Raw genomic sequence first — 24946 nt, 5'->3', positions numbered from 1 at the left:
TTAATATTAAAGAGTCAAGGGTCAAGAGCACAACTAAAGCAAACGCTAACCACCATCATGGTGTCATCAAAATATGTTTAATATATTTTCAACTATTTAAATATTATATTTATTTAAACCGGAAATTAAATAAAGTAAATCTGGTTAGTGTAAGTGAAGCTGCAGGTAATAAGTGTACGGCCATGTATTTCACCTTTTTGTTTGGCAAAATGACATCAGCAGAGGTCAAAATCTTGACATCAAATTGACATCAACACTTTGACGTCAATTTGACTTTCATTTTTGACCTATTTCTTGACGTAATTTTGACATCAAGGTGCCCGCTGGGTTGTTTGTTATCAATTTGAATGTACATTTATAGGCTATTGACAATTACACATTGAATGAAGTATCAGTAAAACTCAACTTTGTTTGTAGTGACTACTTTGACTTTCCTTTATGCCGGAAGGGAGGGGAGGAGGGAGGAGACGGGATGAGGAGGAGGGAGGGTCTAGCTAGCCTCTGTTTTGTTTGACACAACAAACAAACTAACGTCAACAAGAAGTTACGTCTCCCGACATCGCTTAGAGCACCTTTAAAACAAATGATGTAACAGTGGAATTAAATAAAGGTTAAAAGCTGGTGAATTGTCACTGTGTAAAAAAAGTCAGAGGAGTAAAACACCTAAAGTGATGTTCATTGGTGGATAAAGTGCATTTTTCTCCTTTTAAATAATAATTGATCATTTTACCCTAATATACTGAACAAAATCATAATTGTGCCACTTCACAATGGACACTCTATCATGTTATGGTCAATATTATCTGCTTCTGTTATTCTGTCTTTGTGTTCCTGTAACTTTCCCTTTAAGTGAAAAGTGAAAACCCTCTGCTGTACTGCACGCGCTGAATTAAAGTGACAGCGCAGGGTTCGTGGTCAAAATGAACACAGATTGACATGAAAATATAATAATCTCACCATAAATGCATGTAATTAAATAATATGTTGTAATACCACCATAAATGTATTTAATTACATACTACTATTTTTCACAGTCATCTTTTTACTTTAAGACCGGGGTAAAGCAAGGAAAACTACAATTTACCTCAACAAGGCGACATAATAAATAACACTCGTCTCATTCGTGGAGGTGGAAAAACAAGTTCTTTGTGAGATACAATATTTATTGTATTAAAATTTAAATACAAAAGAAAAGGCATGAGAGTCGGCTGTTTTTGTCAATTTGAAGTTTTAATTTAAAATGTTTGCGATTTTAATAAAAGTACATGGTTAAATATTTTACCACTTGCTTGAGCAACTTAATATATAAATCTATAAGTAATGCATTGAATAATACGTTGTTTAAATTGTGTTAAAACGTGAATACGTCTATTAAAGAGTGTATGTGTATGGAGAGAATCGCAATGCTGACAACTTTTTTTTTTTAATAAAAGTTGCTGATAACTTCTGGATTTGAAAGTAAAATATTGAGTATGTGTTTGTGGTACAGCCGCGGCTCAGTTACGCACTGCAAACGCAGCATATGTGAAAGCACCGCATACGCACTCCACACGGAGTATGTGTGAAACAGGCGTTAACCTCTGCTTTCTCATCTTACACATCACACTCCACTGTTATGGTGGCCATTTCAGTAGATTTACTCACTAACATTGTTGTGGAAATATAATAAGCATGGAAACTAAAATATGGCAGTATCGTGCTACAGCGCACATCAGCTGCAGTTCTGGCGCCTCAGTCCCAATACTGTACCGGCATGTTAATGCAGCGGTAGAGTTACACTCACAGGACACTGCACTTATTCACAATCACAAAAGTTAATTATTTGCTTGTGCTTTAAAGCTTTGCCGTGTAAGATTGCGCTCGATCGGCTCGATATAGTCAGGACCTCTTTCACTAAGGAAACATCTTTTAACAATGGAAATTTGCATTCAATTTACACCTTTGGGTGTAGGGAGACCATTTTTCTAGAGGCCAACCCCTCCTTGTGTGCCAGTTATCCATAAACTCTTAAAAACCTTATTACCTTTTGTTTTACTTATTTGGAAGAGACATTTTAAACGATACCAAACATGAAAAATACTCTGTGATAATCATTCACATTAAACTATTCATTTTCTTGGGTGAATTCAGGTGATCTGAGAGGGAAAGAGGGGGGGAGAGGGGGAAGAGGGGAAGAGGGGAAGAAGGGGAAGAGGGGGAAGAGGGGGAGAGGGGAAGAGGGGGAAGAGGGGAAGAGGGGGGAGAGGGGAAGAGGGGGAAGAAGGGAAGAGGGGGGAGAGGGGAAGAGGGGGAGAGGGGGAGAGGGGAAGAAGGGAAGAGAAGGGAAGAGGGGGGAGAGGGGAAGAGGGGAAGAAGGGAAGAGGGGGGAGAGGGGAAGAGGGGAAGAGGGGGGGAGAGGGGGAAGAGGGGGGGAGAGGGGGAAGAGGGGGGGAGAGGGGGAAGAGGGGGGGAGGGGGAAGAGGGAGAAGAGGGGGGGAGAGGGAGAAGAGGGGGGAAGAGGGGGGAAGAGGGGGGAAGAGGGAGAGAGGGGAAGAGAGAGATGTGTTCTGGGGTGAGACTTTGCCTCTCACATGGTGAGTTCAGATGGTAATTTCCAGAGAGGTCCTTTGTCCTCTCAGGGTCTGGTCGCTCTTCAAACAGACTGTCCGGCATTTCCTAATTTCTCAATTCTTACAGCCGGGTAAACATTTCATTGGCGTTCTGTTCTGACATGATGCACTTTTTCTTAGCGTGTACGCCCCGAAGCGCGCACACAGTCAAACATCGCCAAACTGAACTTATGTAGGGTCAGACCCATCTGCTAGTGATGGAAAAAAATACGCAAAACAAGCCACTTTGAAATTTTGCTGTTTTCATGAATACAAAAGTTGGGTGACCCTCCCCTCAACAAAGAATAAAAAGACATGACCCTCCCCTATTTTCCTCCGGTGGTCCATTCCATAAATACCGAACGGTCCATTACTTCAATGAGCTCATTGTTTTTGCCTTAAATTATTACATTGTTTCAATTAATACATTTTTAGCTAACTGTGAATTTGTACATTTCTGAAATGCATAACTTAGACAGTTTCCTCTGATAACAGATCACTCTAAATTGTAATGTGGACTCGTGTATTTTCTGTAAAGCTGCTGTGAAATGATGTGTATTGTGAAAAGCGCTATACAAATAAATGTGAATTGAATTGAATGCTGTATTATAGATATAAGTTATGCTGATGTGGGTCAGAATGGCTCCTCCTCTTCCTCTGATCTTCTTTCTGCTCATGATTCACGGTGAGTCTCTCTTACATTCACATTAGAAACACTCTGATGTTTTATTTAAGGCCTCATGAGCGGCTGATCTGCACTTTCTTCTGTCCTGTTCTCACATATTTCTCTCTGAAACAGGAAGTTTGTGTTGAACATGTCAAACGCTCCTTTTAGAAATGTCAAGGGGTGCTTCTCAATATCCCTCCTCGTCTCCTCGCTCCTCCGTCCTCCATCCTATGACCCGTAAACCGATCGAGCTCAGCCATCTTGAAGGACATCTCAATTCTCTAACTGCACTGCGAGGAGTCGAGAATGGAGGAGTGAGGAGTGAGGAGTCATGAGCAAGGATGTACAGGTGTATCCTATGCGGAAGAGTTTTATCTACACTGTAAAAAATTGACTGTAGAATTTACAGCAACTTACTGGCAATTTTGGTTGCCAGTAAGCCTGTAAATTTTACAAGAGTACTGTAAAACATCAACTACAATTTAACAGTAAAAATACAGCACTAACAAATTGCTGTAAAATTTACAGCAACTTACTGGCAATTTTGGTTGCCAGTAAGCCTGTACATTTTACAAGATTACTGCAAATCATAAACTACAATTATACTGTAAAATTATACAGCACACCTGTAAAAGCAGCAAAACAAGAGCGGCTGTGAATTTACAGTTTTTTAATGTAAGCTTTACAGTATGTTACTGTTATTAATAATACACTGAATTAAAACCTGAGATAACTCAGTTCATTTGAGGAAATTGGTCAATTGCCATTAAATATTTATACTGTGAGATTATTTTATTTGAATCCATTAAGAAAAAGACGTAATCAATGCATCAACAACTACAGTCACTGCCTTTAAATAAAGCAACATGCAGCATAACATCAGGGTTTCTCTGCTCATCCTGGACTGAAGCTCAGGCTCTACTCTTCAGCACAATGGTGACACACAAAACTCAACAGAAACCCTTTATATCCCAACAGATCATTAAACACTAACTGGTGTTAGTATATGCTCCACTATAGCATTATGTGCAAAAACACATAAAATCACACAAAGCAAATCACAAAATTGTACTTTTTGTTTAGTAAATTTGACTGTGAGATTTTACTGTAAACAACTGACTTAAGCCACAGCTTTAGATGAAATCAACTGAGGAGTGATAATCATAATCATACTTAATAAGAAATAACTGAGGTTTAGATGTTGATGATGTATTGACAATATTTCATTTGAAGTTACCATGATCGTGATTAGTGCTTTCTTTAGTTGGCCTCTTGACTCTTTATTTCTTTAACAATTGTTTTTCTTGAGCTGCTGTAACCATGTCTTTGTAAGACAAACTTGTTATGGCAAAAAAGCCAAAGAAAAACATACTGTTGTGTTGATGGTTCTGTATTGATGATGGTGTATCAATGTGTAGTGGATGATATGCTGATGTTGACCAGAGTCTGTTCTCTAATTATTAAAAAATTGATTGTAATAGTCATACTACAGCATGATGTCATGAGATCAGATAATTTGTGTTTTATATATTTACAAATCACAAAACTTTATTTACAGGAACACACACACATATATCAAGAATCAGCATATGAACCTCAACAATGGTGACAGACAAAATATTCAGATAAACAGATATGCTCTGAACATCACAAATCAAGCTACTAAAAAGTCACATCAAAAACAACAACAACAATAAAAGCACATGGTAAAAATAAAATAAAATAATACAATTCAGCTACATAATTTATGCATGCAGCAATGCATTCTGGGAATTATGTACTATGGTGGTACCCAGCATACATTGCAACATGAAGCTTTTCATTTGAATGTCACCATTGTTGAGATTCATACGCCGATTGATGATGTCTGTGTGTGAGAAAATAGCATGGTTTTTTAAACCTTTCTAAGCATATTAATTTTTAAACTGTTCAAATTATAACAATGCCGTGGAATATCATATGTGTTTGCTTAATAATCAGTCATATGAAATAAACCACATGATTGCTTGAAAAAAGATTACCATGTAAATAAAACGAGGGACTGCCTTGTAAGCTCTATTGATGACATCATCATTACAGAGCTATAGACACCAAGTCACTTTCTCTCAGCTTTTTTGCTATAATTGTTGTGCCTTATAAACACACAGGTAAAGTAGCCAGAGAAAAACTATTGTTGAACTGTCAAAGGCAAGAGCCCAGCTAAAGCCAACACTCATCACCATCATGGTAACAATAAAAAAAACAAAACATCTAAACCTCCGTTAATTCTCAAAAAGACCTTCTGATTATGACAGTAATAAAGTCAGTCTGGTTAGTAATAAGTGAAGCTGGTAATGCTGTTTGTGGAGTTGTTTAATCCTCCTCTGCTGAAATCTTCAGAGATAATGTCTTCTTTTCTCTTCAGTTGATTTCATCTAAAGCGGCTTAAGTCAGTTGTTTACAGTAAAATCTCACATTTATATTTATATAGTCATATTTACTAAATAAAAAAGTACAATTCTGTGATTTGCTTTGTGTGATTTTATGTGTTTTTGCACATAATGCTATAGTGGAGCATATACTAACACCAGTTAGTGTTTAATGATCTGTTGGGATATAAAGGGTTTCTGTTGAGTTTTGTGTGTCACCATTGTGCTGAAGAGTAGAGCCTGAGCTTCAGTCCAGGATGAGCAGAGAAACCCTGATGTTATGCTGCATGTTGCTTTATTTAAAGGCAGTGAGTGTAGTTGTTGATGCATTGATGACGTCTTTTTCTTAATGGATTCAAATGAAATAATCTCACAGTATAAATATTTAATGGAAATTGACCAATTTCCTCAAATGAAGTGAGTTATCTCAGGTTTTAATTCAGTATATTATTAATAACAGTAACATACTGTAAAGCTTACATTAAATAACTGTAAATTCACAGCCGCTCTTGTTTTGCTGCTTTTACAGGTGTGCTGTATAATTTTACAGTATAATTGTAGTTTATGATTTACAGTACTCTTGTAAAATTTACAGGCTTACTGGCAACCAAAATTGCCAGTAAGTTGCTGTAAATTTTACAGCAATTTGTTAGTGCTGTATTTTTACTGTTAAATTGTAGTTGATGTTTTACAGTACTCTTGTAAAATTTACAGGCTTACTGGCAACCAAAATTGCCAGTAAGTTGCTGTAAATTCTACAGTAATTTTTTTACAGTGTACTAAACGTGACGCACGTATAAATTCTCCTCCCCCTTCACATCGGTCACAATCATTTTAATTTATACTTTACCTTTGCAGTTACCACACATCTCACATATTTCAACAGGGTATTTTGCTTTATTATTATTTATTATGAATTTCTTAAATAAACAAACTTCAACAACATAAGGGCAGATCCTTTGAGCGCTGCTGATGACGCGATGAAGTGACGCTCGAGTGATCAAGTATTCCAATGCATAAAAAAAAGTTACATTCGATTCCTCCGTCCTCATTTTCTTTCCTCGCAGCCTTTCCTCGCATCCTACAGGGGGAGGAGCTGAGACGCGAGGAAAGGAAGCGAGGATGCACAAATAAGAAATGAGAAGCACCCCAATAGTCTTTTGCTACTTGCTAGTCAGTGTCACATGGTTTAGGGGGAGGGACTTTCTCATTGTTCAGAGCATTTGATTGGACAAAAATCACTGTATCAGCAGATCATGAATATTTTTGGCTCATGTTCTCAGAAGTGAATGTGTACATGTTAAATATTTATCATGTCAAAGGAGTTCACTAGCATAAATGAGCTCTGAGCTGATAGATAAGAACTAAAAGCCACAAAACTAATATTTTGATGTCATTGGGTATTTAATAAATCAACTTTGATTATTTTCTTAATCTTATTTTTCATATATTTCATTATTTGAGAGTGTGTCATGTTGTTCGTGGCTGATTTCTTGGTTCTCTCTTCACTCCTCTGTCTCTGTACATTTACTTCTGCTTTTCTGCAACACCGTCCATCAAAGCTCATCAAAAGATCACTGTAGGACAGGGCTGCCAACTTTTGAGTTCCCTTTCGAGAAAACGTCACATTTACAAGCACCATTTACATGAGAGTGTGTGAAACGTGTCGATTAGAGTCTCAGGCTGAATGTGTGACAGTTCACAGCCCTGCTCTAGCACTAGATCGTGAATATATTTTGCTCTTGTTCTCGGAAGTGAATTTAAATATTTATATTGACATATTCCAGGATTTACAGTTTTTCTGAATTGCTAAAACACTAAACCCACTTCTCTGAACTAAATTCTCAATAGCCTAAACCAATTTGTTGAATAAATCACTCTTACTGTAAAACATTAAACAAGTTCAGGAAGTTAAAACACTGTTTGCAAATCTCATGCACTCTTTTTGCAAAACTCAAAACACTTTCTCACTCATTAAAACACATTTCTCACTGTGATGCACTTATGTTTCAAAACGCTAAACACAGGCAGGCAAAAGTTAAACACAACTACAACACAGTTGTCATCGTTTACACACAACAAAATAAATCTGAGTTCAGCTATTTTTGAGTTGACAGCTGTCCCCAGTTGTCCCTTGGTGGCCTGTGGAAATTTCGACCCTTCTTTAGCAAGCTAAACATTTTATGACCATATATTTTGTCATATATTTTACATTACATGTTATAAATGTAAATATATTTCACAGAAATATAGAGGAAGAGAGGAGGAAGAGTGTGAGTATAAGAGGAGGAAGAGTGTGAGTATAAGAGGAGGAAGAGTGTGAGTATAAGAGGAGGAAGAGTGTGAGTATAAGAGGAGGAAGAGTGTGAGTATAAGAGGAGGAAGAGTGTGTGTATAAGAGGAGGAAGAGTGTGAGTATAAGAGGAGGAAGAGTGTGAGTTAGAGGAGGAAGAGTGTGTATAAGAGGAGGAAGAGTGTGAGTATAAGAGGAGGAAGAGTGTGTGTATAAGAGGAGGAAGAGTGTGAGTATAAGAGGAGGAAGAGTGTGAGTATAAGAGGAGGAAGAGTGTGAGTTAGAGGAGGAAGAGTATGAGTATAAGAGGATGAAGAGTGTGAGTTAGAGGAGGAAGAGTATGAGTTAGAGGAGGAAGAGTGTGAGAGTTAGAGGAGGAAGAGTGTGAGTATAAGAGGAGGAAGAGTGTGAGTTAGAGGAGGAAGAGTGTGAGTTAGAGGAGGAAGAGTATGAGTATAAGAGGAGGAAGAGTGTGAGTACAAGAGGAGGAAGAGTGTGTGTATTAGAGGAGGAAGAGTGTGAGTATAAGAGGAAGAGTGTGTGTTAGAGGAGGAAGAGTATGAGTTAGAGGAGGAAGAGTGTGAGTATAAGAGGAAGAGTGTGAGTATAAGAGGAGGAGGAGTATGAGTTAGAGGAAGAGTATGAGTATAAGAGGAGGAAGAGTATGAGTATAAGAGGAGGAAGAGTATGAGTATAAGAGGAGGAAAAGTGTGTATAAGAGGAGGAAGAGTGTGAGTTAGAGGAGGAAGAGTGTGTATAAGAGGAGGAAGAGTGTGAGTATAAGAGGACGAGTGTGAGTACAAGAGGAGGAAGAGTGTGAGTTAGAGGAGGAAGAGTATGAGTATAAGAGGATGAAGAGTGTGAGTTAGAGGAGGAAGAGTATGAGTATGAGAGGAGGAAGAGTGTGTATAAGAGGATGAAGAGTGTGTTAGAGGAGGAAGAGTATGAGTATGAGAGGAGGAAGAGTGTGAGTTAGAGGAGGAAGAGTGTGTGTATAAGAGGAGGAAGAGTGTGAGTTAGAGGAGGAAGAGTGTGTATAAGAGGAGGAAGAGTATGAGTATAAGAGGAGGAAGAGTGTGAGTATAAGATGAAGAGTGTGAGTATAAGAGGAGGAAGAGTATGAGTTAGAGGAAGAATATGAGTATAAGAGGAGGAAGAGTATGAGTATAAGAGGAGGAAGAGTGTGAGTTAGAGGAGGAAGAGTGTGTATAAGAGGAGGAAGAGTGTGAGTTAGAGGAGGAAGAGTATGAGTATAAGAGGATGAAGAGTGTGTGTATTAGAGGAGGAAGAGTGTGAGTATAAGAGGAGGAAGAGTGTGAGTATAAGAGGAGGAAGAGTATGAGTATAAGAGGAGGAAAAGTGTGTATAAGAGGAGGAAGAGTGTGTGTTAGAGGAGGAAGAGTATGAGTTAGAGGAGGAAGAGTGTGTGTATTAGAGGAGGAAGAGTGTGTGTTAGAGGAGGAAGAGTGTGTGTATTAGAGGAGGAAGAGTGTGTGTTAGAGGAGGAAGAGTGTGTGTTAGAGGAGGAAGAGTGTGTGTTAGAGGAGGAAGAGTGTGTGTATTAGAGGAGGAAGAGTGTGTGTTAGAGGAGGAAGAGTGTGTGTTAGAGGAGGAAGAGTGTGTGTATTAGAGGAGGAAGAGTGTGAGTTGGAGGAGGAAGAGTGTGTATAAGAGGAGGAAGAGTGTGAGTATAAGAGGAGGAAGAGTGTGTGTGTAAGAGGAGGAAGAGTGTGTGTTAGAGGAGGAAGAGTATGAGTTAGAGGAGGAAGAGTGTGTATAAGAGGAGGAAGAGTACGAGTATAAGAGGAGGAAGAGTGTGTGTATTAGAGGAGGTAGAGTGTGAGTTGGAGGAGGAAGAGTGTGTATAAGAGGAGGAAGAGTGTGAGTATAAGAGGAGGAAGAGTGTGTGTGTAAGAGGAGGAAGAGTGTGAGTATAAGAGGAGGAAGAGTGTGAGTATAAGAGGAGGAAGAGTATGAGTATAAGAGGAGGAAGAGTGTGAGTATAAGAGGAGGAAGAGTGTGTATAAGAGGAGGAAGAGTGTGTATAAGAGGAGGAAGAGTGTGTATAAGAGGAGGAAGAGTGTGTGAAAGAGGTGATGAACGAGGAGGAAGAGGAAGAGGAAGGTGTGGAGAATGTTGTCAAGGCTGGATCTGCTTCAGGGTTTTCCTCTTCTCCTGCAGAGATGATATTCTCCGGCCGGACCGACATGAAGACGTGAAGCTGAAGCAGAATAAATCTCTCTCACTGACCTTGATTCTGCAGTTGCTCAACTCTTCTGACTGTACTTTACAGTAACATGCTTTTCATTTACAGTGTTTTACTGTAACCTTTTGGGCTTCTGCAGTTGGTCACTGTATTTCACAGTATGCAAATGCTGAATATACAGACATTCCATACTATACAATATTCAGTGCAATACTATACAGTACTTGCAGTGCATACAGTATTTATTCACTCACCACTGTCAGGTGTCAGTACTACTTTATTATGTAATTGCAAAATTTGTTTACTTTGTTACAATAAATAAATAAATATTTCTCCTGTAACTGCTTTGGATTCTGTGTTCTCCATTCTTCATGTAGTGTCTAACGAATGATCTGTAGTGTTTCTAATATTGACTGATGTGTGTAAGATCTGAAAGCATTGTTTGATTTTGCCAGAAGAGTCAGAGATTCTCTGAATGAGTTTTGAACATTTGCTTTTGTGTTTAAGGTTTTGAGAAAGTGAGTGATGGTTTCAAGAAATGTGTTTTAGCAATTCAGAAAAACTGTAATTGTGCAGCTTGTTGTTTTTGGCTGATTTCTTGGTTCTCTCTTCACTCCTCTGTCTTAAAGTAATTCACACTGAGATTATTTATTTACATTTATCTTATATTTCCTGTAATGAGTCGCTGTTTTCAAATAGTAATAAAGTATTGTCATGTTTTCATGGCCCAATATAACAGATAAAACAACATTTACAGTTTGATGAATTCTGTGTTTCAGGGGTTTCTAGTGATGATTGGAGTGTGAGTTACAGTCCTTCACACATCTGTGCACTAAAGGACTCAACAGTGATAATGAGATGCACTTATACATACCCTACTGGATATCAGATCATGAAAGTGTTCTGGACCAATGGCCCAATTAAAAAGGGTGCTGAGTTTCCAGATCTGTCTGAGGACACTGAATACAGTCAGAGGCTTCAGTATCTGGGAGATAAACAGCAGAACTGCACCGTCAGACTGAGTCATGTGACACTGAAGGATTCACACATGTACTGTTTCAGATTCATCACTGATAAACCTGGTGGAAGATATACTGGTGATCCAGGAGTGACTCTTACTGTCACAGGTGACTTTGATGAGCTTTATCTCTTCTTCTGTGCATTATGTTGAATAATAATCAGTGTATGACAGCAGCACTAGATATAATGTGTGTGTTGTGTTCAGATCTTCAGGTGGAGTCTCCTGAGAGAGTGACAGAGGGAGATTCAGTCACTCTGAGATGTAAAAGCAGCTGCGCTCTGACTGACAGAGCAACATTCATCTGGTACAGAAACTCACAGAAGATATTAACTGAGAATAAATACAGTAACAAACTCTCCCTCAATCCAGTCAGAAGAGAGGATTCAGGCAGATATAGCTGTGCTGTAGACGGACACACTCACATCTCTCCTGCTGTTCAGCTCAATGTCATGTGTGAGTGCAGATTGACTTTCTCTCTTTAACCGTCATGCACTTTAGATTTCTGGTTACAGTCTGTGTGGTCCAGGTCAAATTGACCGTAATTGTATTAAATTCCCCAAAAATAACACTATGAAAAAAAAAAAAAAAAAAATTACAATCAGGTACAAATAATGAACTTTTAATATCAATACTTTTCACACATTGCAAAGACTAAATATCTGCATTTCTGATTTATAAAAATGTTTTAACCACTATTTTTAAGACTGCCTCTCCCCAACACCCGTGGGACACTTGCCATTATACATTTATAACAATAATATCTTAGTCTAACTGAAGTAATCTTGACAAACTATATAGCATTTGAAAGCTCTCAGACTGTAGTTTTCATATTTGGCGACTGATTTTCTAAAGATGTGGTGCCGAATTATAACACATGCTCTGATTCTTTCCGTATGTTTTTATGTGTTTTAGAGATTGAATTCAAATCAAATATTAACATTACTTCCCAAACTACTTCTGAATAGGATGTCTACTTCATAAATATATTTTTTTAAAGTATGGAAATATATGGTTAAGATCACTCAATCCATATATGGAAATTGAAGAGTCCTTATATGGTCACCAGAGGAGTCTGGATGTCATCTAGTGGAAAAGTTTGGTACTGCGCTCAAAAAATCACATCAACCTATCAATATCAACCTAAAATTTGTCACAGAATTTTCGGCCAGTGCATCCATTAAATCTCCATGAATTGTGCATCCATGAACTGTAGTCGTCCTGCACTGTAAAAAATAAAATCTTTAAATAAAATAAAAATAAAATGACTGTCAGCTAAAAACTTTTACAGAAATTTTCTTTAAATGTTTTACAGAAAAACACTGTTATTTTACAGCTATTTCCTGAATTATTACGATCAAACACCTTCACTGTAAAAAAATCCCATAAAAAAACTGTCAAGTGACTGTCAGCAACGGCTGCCATACAAAAACCGTAAAATTAATGAAAAATATACATTTGTGCAAATATACACAAGTGCAAAATACATTTACAGAAATCTTCATTAATCTTTTTTTAACAGAAACACACAGTTAAAACACAGTTATTTCACATTTATTTTCTGATTTTTTTACTGAAAAACATGCAGTTAATTACATGCATGATTTGCTGTGACTATACGTCACTGCATCAGCAACTGCACAGTTACTGTCTGTTAAATAAAGCAACATGCAGCATATCATCAGTGTTTCTCTGCTCATCCTGGACTGAAGCTCAGGCTCTGCTCTTCAACACAACGGTGACACACAAAACACACCATACAGAAACACTTTAAACCCCAACAGAACATTAAACACTACCAGATCTCTCAGGATCTCAGCATCTTCACTTATTACAATCCAGACTTTATTTCTTTCATACTAACATTCTTATTGAGAATTAACAGAGGTTTAGAAGTTGAAGTTTTATTGAAAAGAATAAAGTTTGATGTCACCATGATGTATTATCAGACTCCAAGAGAAACTCAGATCAGATGATGAGTTCAGTGATTCAGGTCAAATGATTGTGAAATAATGATTATGTAAAAACACAACCAACACAATCAGATCACCCTTTCTATTTGTTTATCTGGCTGTTATAACTCAGGTACAGCAGCCAAACAAAACTTAAAGTTAATAATTTAAGGGTCAAGAGCCCAACTAAAACACACACTGATCTCCACAATGGTAACTTTAATTATGGTTTTCTCCTTCAGTGATTCTGCTTGTTAACACCAGGTGTCTTCAATAATGGCAATAAAAGATATTTTGTAAATTTTACTCATTTTAAATGGTTAACTTTTAAGGAATTAATTTGATTAATTATTACTCAATTCTAAATTTAATTAATAATATTGCTTGTAATCTGTTGCCTTAATTTTATTGATTAGATATCAATAAAATCAATGTATTCTTTTTTACAGTGTACAGGGAGATGTGTTTTAGCCTTAAACAGTGAAAAATTAAACTGCAATGTTTGCTGAAATTGTCCAATAATAAGCAACTGCAGCCTTTCCTAGAACATTTTCCACCAGCCGTCTCTGATAAATACTTTTACCTGACATCTGTAGATCCTCCAGTGAAACCTGTGATCTCCATCAGTCCATCTGGTGTAATAGTGGAGGGAGATTCAGTGACTCTGAACTGCATCAGTGACTCAAATCCTCCTGCAGAAATCAGCTGGATTAAAGGAGGAACGATTGTAGGATCTGGAAGAATCTACAGCATCTCAAAGATCAGCCCTGATGACAGTGGAGAATACAAGTGCAAGTCCATCAATGAACATGGAGAGAAATACTCTGATACTGTGACTTTAAACGTCATGTGTGAGTAAATGATGGTTCAGTAACTGTGATATTAATCCTCTAAACATCTGTGATGTTAAGTTTAAAATGATTGTTAATGATATCAATATTTCTCTGTGTTAGATCCTCCCAGGAGCGTCTCAGTGTCCATCAGTCCATCTGGTGTAATAGTGGAGGGAGATTCAGTGACTCTGAACTGCATCAGTAACTCAAACCCTCCTGCAGAAATCAGCTGGATTAAAGGAGGAAGGAATATTTTGCAATCTGGTGAAACCTACAGCATCACTAATATTAAGTCTGAGGCCAGCGGAGACTATCATTGCTCTGCTAGAAATAAATATGGATCTCAGACTTCTGATGCTGTGAATGTGAATATCATGTGTAAGTCTGCCTCTATTTTTAACCAGTTCTGGAAGATTATTTGTGCAATGATTTGTCTCACTGCATGTCATTTTACACTTTTTGTCTTTACAGATCCTCCCAGGAGCGTCTCAGTGTTGGTAAGTGGATCTGGTGTAATAGTGGAGGGAGATTCAGTGACTCTGAACTGCATCAGTGACTCAAACCCTCCTGCTCTGAACTTCAGCTGGATTAAAGGAGGAACGATTGTAGGAACGGGAAGAATCTTCAGCATCTCAAAGATCAGCTCTGATGACAGTGGAGAATACAAGTCCATCAATGTCCATCAATGAACATGGAGAGAAAGACTCTGATGCTGTGACTTTAAACGTCATGTGTGAGTTAATGATCACCTGCACAATGTTCAAAAACTTTAAAATCATAATTTTCTTTGTATATTGAATATTTATGTCTTGACTCTGTTTGTCTTTGTCTATATGTGTAAAGTCATTTTGTCCAGTGTGTTTGTTAGTTTTGTATTTATGTTCAACACCACTACTACCTCTAAGCTCAACCCCAAGTAAAAACGCTGGAAAACATGTTATGCGAGATATGACACACATCCACTCAATACTGACCAGAAAAAGAAAAAAAAAACACTCACGCCATATTCCCTCAATCGAACCCCTCTATCCCTCTCTCCCCCTCCTCACTCTCTTTTTCTCTTTATCACTTCATATGGCCCTTAAACTATATACTTGATAGTCCACAACTCTGATATACCTGACATACACACATGCAACCACTTAACTTGATAACATGGAATGTGCGCGGCTTCCGTAACCAAACCAAAAGACTTAAAGTAATTAATCATCTAACAAAATTGGGGGCTGATGTTTGCTTACTTCAAGAAACACACTTATCAGACACAGAATTGCAACATCTTAATTTTAAACAATTTGACAAAATATACTCTTCAAAATATAACAGCAAACAAAGAGGTGTCTCTATTTTAATAAATAAAGACATTCATTTCACACTAAACCAATCTATCATGGACCCAGACGGTAGATTCATCATCATTAATGTAACTCTAAATCATACAACATTTACATTGGCAAACATTTATGGCCCTAACAATGATGATCCTTCTATCTTCCACAATCACAATTTGACAAAATATACTCTTCAAAATATAACAGCAAACAAAGAGGTGTCTCTATTTTAATAAATAAAGACATTCATTTCACACTAAACCAATCTATCATGGACCCAGACGGTAGATTCATCATCATTAATGTAACTCTAAATCATACAACATTTACATTGGCAAACATTTATGGCCCTAACAATGATGATCCTTCTATCTTCCACAATCTCTTCTCCATACTATCAAATTCAAACAACCTCATCATAGCTGGAGACATCAATACAGTCATCAATCCTACAATTGACCGCTCAAGCACCTCTGGCAACTTACGAAACTGGCACTCCACTGACATAATAAAGCAATATATGGAGGACTATGGCCTTAGCGACAGTTGGAGAATGAGGAACCCTTTCTTAAGGAAATATTCATATTTTTCTACAGTCCACCAATGTTCATCTAGAATCGACTTATTTCTTATCAGCAATTCACTAATCATTCGTAAGTGTCTATAAATACTCTTCATATAGGAAAAAACAGCAACAACAATTGGCAAAAATATATTAGAGCAAAAAACCTAATTCCTAACGAATGAAATTCCCAGTGAACCAAAACAGAAGGAATTAAAGGACCTCAAAACACAAATCGATAAAATCATACAGAAAAAAACACAACTTCAAATTCAGCAACTGAAATATAATGGTTTTCAATATTTAGCAAATCTACTCCAACACAAGAAAGAGAAATCAATCATCCCAGCCATCTTAGACGTCACAGGAAACATTAATCAAAACCCACAGGATATAAACAACACATTTCGGAATTTCTACAGCAACCTCTATTCCCCCACTCACCAACCTACTCAATCAGAAATCGACACCTTCTTAAACAGTCTGACATTGCCAAAATTAACTGCAGAACAAACCAACCTTCTAGACGCACCCCTTAGCCTTAATGAACTTACTAAAGCACTCAATAAAATTCCTAGCAATAAATCTCCCGGGCCAGATGGATTCCCAGCTGAATTCTACCGACACTTCTGGGACATATTATCACCACTATTCAACAGAGTAATTATAGAAATTAAAACGTCATCTACCATACCCACACACATGAATACAGCAGCCATGACATTACTGATAAAACCCAATAAAGATCCATCTCACCCTTCTAGTTACCGACCTCTCTCACTATTGAATACTGACTTGAAAATTATCACCAAAGCACTAGCAGCCAGAATAGAAACAGTCCACACTCATTCATTCAGATCAGACAGGCTTCATAAAAAATAGACACGCCACAGATAATGTCTGCAGACTTTTTAATTTATTTAACATAGCACAAGAAAGACAACAGAAAACCATTATCATTTCACTTGATGCAGAAAAAGCTTTTGATAAGGTAAACTGGTCTTTTTTTATTCAATACACTTCACAAGTTCGGTTTTGGAGAGTCGTTCATCTACTGGATTAAAATACTGTACACATCACCCAGGGCCACCATCACCACTAACGGTATCACTTCACAGAGTTTCACACTGCATCAGGGCACCAGACAGGGATGCCCACTCTCGCCTTCCCTCTTTGCCATTTTCATTAAACCGCTCGCAGCAGCAATACGACAAAACACCATAATCAAAGGAATTCAGGTAGACAACGTACAACACAAAATCAGTTTATATGCAGATGATCTTTTACTTTATTTACAGAACCCACGAGTATCACTTCAAGAAACGTTCAATATTATCAGCAGATTCTCCCTTGTCTCACATTACACTATCAAATGGAACAAGTCAATTTTACTACCACTTTCAGATGATGCATGGGATGATGCATGGGATGATGCATGGGATTCTGGAGCTCAGGACACATCCCTCCACCTTCACACAGGCAACATCAAATACCTAGGGATTCAGATTTCCCCCAGGCTGTCAGAGCTTTTCACCCTCAGCTACACTCCACTCCTAAAGAAAATTGAAGACGAATATAAACGCTGGTCTAAACACCCACTCACACTCATCAGAAGAATAGCTGCTGTCAAAATGAAAACCCTACCCCAAATTAACTACCTTTTTTTTCTATGATCCCCATCACTCCTACAGATAATTGATTCAAAACTCTTAATTTTTCTTAACACAATTTTATTGGAAAAACAAAAACAAACCAGAATATCACTTTCTACACTACAAAATAAAAAATCACATGGGGGGCTTGAGTAGGGTTGCCAACTTCAGAAAAGAAAAATGCGGGACAATTTCTTGCATGGCTGGATGTTGGACTCATGAACAATAATCACGTTGTTTGAATTCACCAAAACTGATTTGCCGAAATCAAAACCCGGCCGGACAGTGAAAGGAATTTGCCGTTAGCGCGAGTCCGGAATCTCCGGATCGAACCGGGAGCGACCAGACAGCAGAGGATTCAGTTCGCAAATCAAACAATAATTTGTCCCAAAAGAATAATTAATTCTATTTTAGAGTTTGTTATTCTTCGTATGGTCTGATGCACGTGAGTGTGGACTGTGATTGGATGATGCGGTGTCGTGATCATTCTCAAGTGTCGTGTTGCTGTTGTATCAGTCAGTGGTTAGATCAGCGTAGTAGTCTATTTAATCGGGACAAGGGAGGTCTCGTACGGGACAAATAAATTAGACCCAAAATGCGGGACGTCCCAGCTAATTTGGGACAGTTGGCAACCCTAGGCTTGAGGCACCAAACTTCCATCACTACTTCCTGGCAAATCAATTACAGTACCTAGTTAAATGGATCAATATACACAAGCATAATTACCCGTGGCTGGAATTGGAACAAAACCAATGCACAAATATCCCAGTTGAAGACCTCCCCTTCCTCTCACAATCAATCAAGAAATCCAACTTCTGCCAACGCATTACCATCCATCCAACTCTGACAGCCTGGTGGAAAACGAAACAAATCACAAAACCCACTCTGGCACAACCCAGAATTCATGATACAGAACAAACCTCTTTATTTCCCCACATGGGCACAAAAAGGAATCATACACCTTCACCACTTATTTGAGAACTACCATTTCATGTCATTTAACACACTCACACAGAGATATGGGGTTGGGAGAGAACAATTCCTTCAATATCAACAACTTAGACTTCAAATTAAAGATAAAACCACACTTACCAACAATACATTACAACCTTCTCAGCTTATAGAAGAAATTATGAAAATTAATAACTTCAAACAATTAACCTCCCAACTATATACATTGATTTCCAACTAAAACACAACAGTAACACTCCCAACAACCAAGTGGGAAACCGACCTGGCCGTCTCTTCCAACCCTGAGTACTGGGAACAAATCTGTAGGAACATATTTTTCATGACCTATAACACAAACCTTCAGCTTATACAATATAAAGTCATTCACAGAACTCATATCACCCAAAGTAAAATGTTCAAAATGGGCCTACACAACACCGATATTTGTTCACAATGCACATTAGGTAGCACAGACAACTATTTGCATGCCATGTGGCACTGCCAACCAGTTCACTCTTTTTGGATTACAGTCACTGAGACACTGTCCACTATCCTGAGCCACAGAATCCTATCATCACCAACACTTTGTCTCATAGGCGACTTTTCCGAAATCCATACCCCGCAAAAATACAGGAATCCATTGCTCATCTCTCTAGCTGTCGCTAAGAAAGTAGTTCTCCAAAACTGGAAATCAAAGAAATCTTGCCACATCAATCACTGGACAAATTTAATCTCAGAACACATTTCAATGGAGAAACACAATGCACACAGAAGGAAGCAAATATCAGCCTTTGAAGACGCCTGGTCCCTGTTGTAGACATTTCTTAATACCACACAACCATAACTACAAGCCGTGTACATTACCAGACACATAACCCTTCCATTCTATAAGTTTATATATTTTCTTTTTCTTTTCTCTTTTGCTTTTGCCCCTGCAGCTATCACTTCATATATACACACAGGCATACACTATCCACACTCATGCATAACATGTTTCCAAACCCATTTCCCCTCAAACAACTTAATCATGACCAACTAATTTAAACCTCAAGGGTCCCGCATTTTAAAAAAAAAAAAAAAAAAAAAAAAAAAAAATAAATAAATAAAAATCATAATTTTCTAATATGTGTTGTGAATTTTCATTTTTGTCTTTAGACCGTCCCAGAAACGTCTCAGTGTTGATGAGTGGATCTGGTGTAATAGTGGAGGGAGATTCAGTGACTCTGAACTGCATCAGTGACTCAAACCCTCCTGCTCTGAACTTCAGCTGGTTTAAGGAGAATGAACCCTCAGCTGTTGGATCTGGACAGAGTTTCAGTGCACTACAGAGTGGACGCTTCTACTGTCAGGCTCACAATCAACAAGGATCTCAGAGATCACACGCTGTAACTGTCACAGGTGAAGCTTTTATTAACACACTCCTGTATCTTCACATCATTCATCAGTTTGGAGAGTTAATCATGATGATCTTCCTCTTTCAGTTCATCATGTTGCTGGTGGGAATGTGATTGTGATCACAGCGGCATCTGGAGGATTAGTCTTCATCATCATCTTCATCATCATCATCATCCTGTTTATACTGTGAGTTAAAAAACTGCAGTGATTGTACAAGTACACGTTTGGTCTGATGTAGAAGGAAATTATCCATTTGTGTTTGATTATTAGTAATCTTTAAAAACAGCGTTCATATTTTCTCTTAATTTAATTCATTCGTCCATATGCTGTTAATGTCTGTGATTATAACAGGAAGAAACAAAGGAGTGTTAAAGCTGAAGATCTCACAGTGAAAGAGGTAAATCATCCAAACACAAGACGACTTTACAGAAGCAGAAAATCAGTCGATCAGCCGTTATCTTTGTCTCAGACTGTAACTGTATGAACTGATCGCAAACTAACATTATCAAAGACTTTATCAACACAATCCAAAAAAAAAATTAATAAATAAAACTAATGAAAACATTTAACTAATTGTTCCATGGTTTAATGGAATACTTATATATGTATTGTTTTAATATAGGTTTGTTGGTCTAATTGCATAATCATTAACACATAGTGTGATGAATGAACATGTCACTTAATTTACTCATTCTGCCCTATTCTCCACTCCATGTGTGAATCAATGAAATATACCTGTATTTTACATCACTACATTGATTTGGTCTAACCTGATACTTGATCTGAAAAGTTTGAGGCAAACTCCTCTAGACTGAGAATCTTCAGATCAAACTGATTTACATGTCTTAATAATAATTACAAATCTTCTTGTATTTCAAAATGATCTCTATTCTTGCGTGTCACAGAGCATTTCAGTCCATGACAAGCCTCTTTCTGAACAAGATTCAGCCAATGACGCTCTGTATGCCAATGTGAAACCCAAAAGATTCAGAGGAAAAAGTCCTGAATCCAGAGATACTGAGGAGATCCTGTACGCAACTGTCCAACATCACAGAAAGACAGAGACGAAGAGAGCAGAGGAGAATGAATGTCAATATGACAATATAAGAGTTAATCAGCCTGATGCTGCAGTGAGGTGAGAAAAACAACTTAACCAGCTTAACCAGTACTAACTTAACCAGTACCAACTTAACCAGTACCAACTTAACCATCACCTACTTAACCAGTACCAAATTAACCAGCACCAGCTTAACCAGTACTAACTTAACCATTGCAACTTAACCAGTACCAACTTAACCAGCACCCAACTTAACCAGTACCAACTTAACCATTGCAACTTAACCAGAACCAACTTAACCAGTACTAACTTAACCAGTACCAACTTAACCAGTACCAACTTAACCATCACCTACTTAACCAGTACCAACTTAACCAGCACCAGCTTAACCAGACTAACTTAACCATTGCAACTTAACCAGTACCAACTTAACCAGTACCAACTTAACCATTGCAACTTAACCAGAACCAACTTAACCAGTACTAACTTAACCAGTAACAACATAACCAGTACCAACTTAACCAGCACCAACTTAAACAGTGCAATTTAACCAGTATCAAATTAACCAGTACCAACTTAACCAGTACTAACATAACCAGTGCAATTTAATCAGTGCAACTTAACCAGCACAAACTTAACCAGCACAAAAGTAACCAATACTAACTTAACCAGGGCAACTTAACCAGTACCAACTTAATCAGTACCAACTGCACCAGCACAAACCAAACCAGCTTAACCAGCACAAACTTAACCAGTAACAATAAAACCAGTACCAGCTCATCAGCAACATCTTAACCAGTACCAAGTTAATCAGCTTAACCAGCAACAACTTAACCAGCACCAGCTTTACCAGCACCAACTTAACAGCACCAATTTAACCAGTACCAGCTTAACCAGTACCAGTTTAACCAGCACCAATTTAACCAGTACCAGCTTAACCAGCACCATCTTAACCAATAGCAACTTAACCAGCATAAACTTAACCAGTACTATCTTAACAATCACAGATCATATAACCTAGGCTATAATATTGTTGTGCTCCTGTTTGTTTTGATTGTTTAGGCGATCAACTGTTCAGATTGTGGAAGATGCATCAGTGATCTACAGCAGCGTCAAATGAGTGATAGAGACCAGCGAACACAAAGCCTGTGTTCAATCGTTTAATGAACGATTGTTGGATGACTGTATAGTTGTGGAATAATTTACCCATCTGTTCAGACCACAACCAATATAAACATGTTCATCACCCACATTATGACTCATTTGTTCTCTTTGACTCTTTGTGAGATAACGACAGTAATTGTGTGCTGGAATGATGTAAAGTCTGTTTCTTATTTGTTTAATTTTTTGTGTGTAATTGTTATTGACTTTTTTTTTTTTAAGTTTGTTTGAGTTTAATCTGTTAGTATAGAATTTGTTGTTATTCAGTATTTTTTTGGTATTCAAACTGGGGTGTAAGATTAGAAAAGACAACTGATATCAGCACAACTTATTAATATTCAAATGCAAAAGTAATTCATTTTATGTATTAATGTATTCTATAACGAGTTTCCTCTGCCTGTTTTACTTTGTATGTTTTTACAACTAGGACCAGTGCTTCAATAAACCTGATTAACCTTCAAGACATTTAAGTCTGTAATGTCTTTACTGGATTCACAGCACTGGTAGGACCTCTAGTGGTTGACTTGTGAATTATTGTTGTTATTTTTTATTATTCAATGCCACAAGAACAAGATGTATTACATTTTCACAATATCATATTAACATTAGCTGCCATAAAAAAAAGAAAAGAAAAAAACTGTTTTACATAAAATCCAGCGCTTTAAATGCATTACATGTTTTCATTGCTTTTTGCTTTTTTGTTTTTAGCTTGTTCCAAAAGATGTACATATAATGTAAAGTTATTTATAAAATGTGGAAAATTTGGTTTACCTTGAGCCCACTTCTTTTTATGTATATGGTATTTTCCTAATAAAATAAATAACTGTATAATGTGTTCTTTACATTCTAAATTGTCATTCTGAGTATAAAAAGCACATCAAAGACACACATTTCCATCATTCACTTCAGTTTTCTATTAATAAAGGTTTCTAAATCTTTCCAAAATAATCTTGAGTAAATATATTGAAAAAACAGGGGCATAATTGTTTCTTTTTCTAGTGCACAAAATTCACAAGTAAATGAAATATTAAGCTTAAATCTTTCCAAAACATGCTTAGCAGGATAAATTCTGTGAAGTATTTTGTAAGACACTTTCTTAATTTTGTTATTGACACAAAACTTATTTGGCAATTTCCATGCTTTAACCCAAGAGATTTCACCAAATAAAGAAGACCAAAGGAATCTTGCTGCAGTAAAAGACACACAAGAGCATTCCTTATAATCTTATTGCTACATTTTTGTTTTAAAGCATCAACATTATCAATGAAAATGTTATCACAAAGATTGTCCATGTTGATTTCCACTGAATCAGCATTTTTTAAGAGTAACATCACACTCTTTGGAATCGCGTCAAGAACAATAGCAAACTCTCTTGGTTTAACTGGTAATTATTTTGTTTTTAGAAATTCAGTTTATGATAACAAATATCCATTGGAATTAACCAATTGTCTTACTAATATAATCCCTTTATTGAACCAAGTATGATAGAATAGTGATTTGTTTTTAAATAGTATGTCTTTGTTATTATATGAAATAGTTGTGTGGTGAAAAATTGTGCTTATACCAATTTCAATGCTAGCAGGGCTTGTCTGTGAAAACTGGCCAATTTTACAGGAATTTTGTCAGCAGAAAAATTACATTTCAACCAAAAATCTATGCCGCCAAGTGTATTAAATATGTAATTAGGAAATACGTTCCAAAGACTTTCTCCATTCTTCAAAAATTCTCAACCATTTAATTTTGAAAGTGTCATTAAGTGTACTATAATCTAAGACCTCGAGTCCCCCTTGCTCTTTGGTGTTACATATTACCTCCTTTTTTCTCCATATGAAGTCATAAAGTATCTAATCTAATTCCTTAATCACCTTAGGAGGCACATCTAATGATAAATATGTATATACTGATCTAGAAATACCTTCCGCCTTTGACAATAATACCCTCCCAATTATTGATATATCTCTCATTAACCACCAGTTAAATTTATTTTTTGTTCTCTCAATAATTGGTTCAAAATTTAACTGACTCCTCTGTTTTTCATTTTTACAAATTACTACACCTAGATACAGTGAGGAAAATAAGTATTTGAACACCCTGCTATTTTGCAAGTTCTCCCACTTAGAAATCATGGAGGGGTCTGAAATTGTCATCGTAGGTGCATGTCCACTGTGAGAGACATAATCTAAAAAAAAAAAATCCAGAAATCACAATGTATGATTTTTTTAACTATTTATTTGTATGATACAGCTGCAAATAAGTATTTGAACACCTGAGAAAATCAATGTTAATATTTGGTACAGTAGCCTTTGTTTGCAATTACAGAGGTCAAACGTTTCCTGTAGTTTTTCACCAGGTTTGCACACACTGCAGGAGGGATTTTGGCCCACTCCTCCACACAGATCTTCTCTAGATCAGTCAGGTTTCTGGGCTGTCGCTGAGAAACACGGAGTTTGAGCTCCCTCCAAAGATTCTCTATTGGGTTTAGGTCTGGAGACTGGCTAGGCCACGCCAGAACCTTGATATGCTTCTTACAGAGCCACTCCTTGGTTATTCTGGCTGTGTGCTTCGGGTCATTGTCATGTTGGAAGACCCAGCCTCGACCCATCTTCAATGCTCTAACTGAGGGAAGGAGGTTGTTCCCCAAAATCTCGCAATACATGGCCCCGGTCATCCTCTCCTTAATACAGTGCAGTCGCCCTGTCCCATGTGCAGAAAAACACCCCCAAAGCATGATGCTACCACCCCCATGCTTCACAGTAGGGATGGTGTTCTTGGGATGGTACTCATCATTCTTCTTCCTCCAAACACGTTTAGTGGAATTATGACCAAAAAGTTCTATTTTGGTCTCATCTGACCACATGACTTTCTCCCATGA

General features: G+C 37.3%; 1 protein-coding gene and 1 pseudogene across 2 annotated transcripts in view; both read left to right on the top strand.

The window, feature by feature from the left end:
* The window catches only part of LOC311077770 (sialic acid-binding Ig-like lectin 14), a 54632-nt gene extending 31782 nt beyond the window's left edge, over nucleotides 1-22850 (top strand). The window contains exons 8-11 of the mRNA XM_084106387.1: nucleotides 19943-20042; nucleotides 20208-20253; nucleotides 20762-20991; nucleotides 21976-22850. Of these exons, the coding sequence (XP_083962513.1) occupies nucleotides 19943-20042; nucleotides 20208-20253; nucleotides 20762-20991; nucleotides 21976-22033 (434 nt within the window). The 3' untranslated portion in view covers nucleotides 22034-22850. The remainder of the gene's footprint in view (nucleotides 1-19942; nucleotides 20043-20207; nucleotides 20254-20761; nucleotides 20992-21975) is intronic.
* LOC311069506 (B-cell receptor CD22-like) lies at nucleotides 3216-19867 on the top strand (annotated as a pseudogene). The gene is made up of 7 exons (XR_014609568.1): nucleotides 3216-3273; nucleotides 10942-11289; nucleotides 11388-11636; nucleotides 13729-13983; nucleotides 14086-14343; nucleotides 14437-14698; nucleotides 19617-19867. The product of XR_014609568.1 is annotated as a B-cell receptor CD22-like (transcript).
* Nucleotides 22851-24946: the final 2096 nt, after the last annotated feature.

Source organism: Abramis brama (genome assembly GCF_963993115.1).
Source record: "Abramis brama genome assembly, chromosome: 2".
Taxonomy (NCBI): Eukaryota; Metazoa; Chordata; class Actinopteri; order Cypriniformes; family Leuciscidae; genus Abramis; species Abramis brama.
This window is presented reverse-complemented; position numbering and strand designations above follow the sequence as displayed.